Source organism: Bos grunniens, chromosome 1 (assembly GCF_055505025.1).
Source record: "Bos grunniens cultivar Pamir isolate PY7600 chromosome 1, Bosgru_T2T1.0, whole genome shotgun sequence".
In the NCBI taxonomy this organism is placed as follows: Eukaryota; Metazoa; Chordata; class Mammalia; order Artiodactyla; family Bovidae; genus Bos; species Bos grunniens.
In genome coordinates, this window is record NC_141165.1 from 40,864,343 (window position 1) to 40,866,099 (window position 1,757).

A 1,757-nucleotide genomic window follows, 5' to 3' on the forward strand; every position below is an offset into this window, starting at 1 on the left:
ATTTGTGAACCACTGGGCACCGCTGGACTCCTTCCTCAGGGCTCCTCCGGTAAAGGCTACGTCCGCACCTGGAGATGGGTTTGGAATGCATCAGGCACTTTCAGGTGAAGGCCAGGTGTGGACCAGGCATGGCTGCAGGCTTTCTGTTCTTATCTTTGATCGGTGCTGACTCTCTCCTTTCTCCCGATGACAGTTCCCCAGGCAAGGCTTGCAGCAGACCCAGCAGCAACAGCAGACGGCTGCCCTGGTGCGGCAGCTCCAGAAGCAGCTTTCCAGTAAGTACGCTCCCTCAGAAACACATGGCTTCCAGGAGGTGGAGCTACACACGCTTGGCCGCTCCTCAAAACAGTCTTCCTCGCTGCTTTCCTGTTTGCTTTAGTCCTGGCTGTCCCTCCTGTGTTCAGTCTTGGTTTGAAGGCTTCTTTTCCTGCAAAAGCCCTTAGTCTTTTCCTTGAGTTCAGCAAAGATGTTTTCCTGTTGCTTCCATCTGAGTCTTGGAATGTTTCTTTCCATCTGGGGGACCCCAAGAAACAATAGGTTCTTTTCTTGCAAAGCTAGATGCCCCCGAGAGCATCTTGGCTGATGCCCTCAAGTGTGTTAGGGGGCAGGTTTGGGGCCCCCAGTTACTATGACTTTACATGTGTTAATTCACTTAATTTCTACACCACCTCATGTTAGTCGCTCAGTTGTATCCGACACTTTGTGACCCCACGGACTGTAGACCGTCAGGCTCCTCTGTCCATGAGATTCTCCAGGCAAGAATACTAGAGTGGGTTGCCATGCCTTCCTCCAGGGGATCTAACCAACCCAGGGACTGAACCTTGGTCTCCCACATTGCAGGCAGATTCTTTACCTGCGATAAGGTATTATTGCTATTCCCATATTACACATGAGAAAACAACTAGAGACCAGGGACACTGACGTGTCTGCCCAAGGTTACTCTGCCAACAGCTGGGACTAAAACTCAGAGTGACTCGTTCCAGAGCCACCTTTTAACCACGGTATAGATTCTGCTGCCTGACATTAGCAGTGGCGCTCGTCTCCTTTGTTGAATAAGGGCGACTGAGCTGAGCTGCCCACTGCACATCTCTAGAGGGCTCCGTTTATGCCATAGTCTGTTTGCATGGGGCCTCTGGATTTGAACAGTCCCACCAGAGTTGTGCGAGCAGTAGCTGTTTCTAAGCCTGTGTCATTTTTTTGAACCTGTGCATGGTTCTTTGTCTGTGTGCATAGACATATGTGCATAGGCATACGCTCGTGTCTCATACACGCAGCCTCTCTCACGTGCATACACTCTTGCCTAGTTCTCTCTGATGTATCTATGGCCATTTCCAGGAAACTGCCCACTTCAAGCTACTTCTCTTTCAACTATTACAATGTCAGTGTTAAAGTAGAATCTCTGATGTACTTTTATGAAGTTTTGAGAACCGTTAATGTTTTATGATACTTAACAGTCCTTTTTAATATTAGTATTTAGGTGGTTCAGGGATAGAGACTTTTGGTGGGCCAGTTACCCACATCCCAAGGCCTTTTGCTGGCAGGTATGGGACTGTGATGTAGAGCTGGCCTCTCTGCAGAATGAATCCAAGGGTGCTGTTAAGACCTGGCCACTCAAGTGTCTGTCTAGTGTTAGACTCCCGGGCCAGTCTGTTCTCCTGTTCCTGAGGCTGGTACTGAAAGCAGTGACACGTGCATACCATCTCTATGTAGCATCATTTTGCATCTGCAATTTTGTTTGAATTTTTTTCTCTCACTAG

The 1,757-nt window shown here is 48.8% G+C and overlaps 1 protein-coding gene across 21 annotated transcripts in view; it reads left to right on the plus strand.

The window, feature by feature from the left end:
• Positions 1–1,757, plus strand: part of MED12L (mediator complex subunit 12L) — a 364,655-nt gene that overhangs the window by 358,981 nt on the left and 3,917 nt on the right. For 17 of the 21 annotated variants that reach the window (XM_086390493.1, XM_086390411.1, XM_086390450.1 and 14 more), the window contains one exon: positions 194–486. In XM_086390493.1, coding sequence (XP_086246619.1) covers positions 194–379 — 186 coding nt within the window. In that variant the 3' untranslated portion in view covers positions 380–486. Of the gene's footprint in view, positions 1–193; positions 487–1,757 lie in introns of those variants that run through there. The other 4 variants (XR_015160227.1, XM_086390512.1, XM_086390521.1 and 1 more) reach the window with 1 other exon arrangement.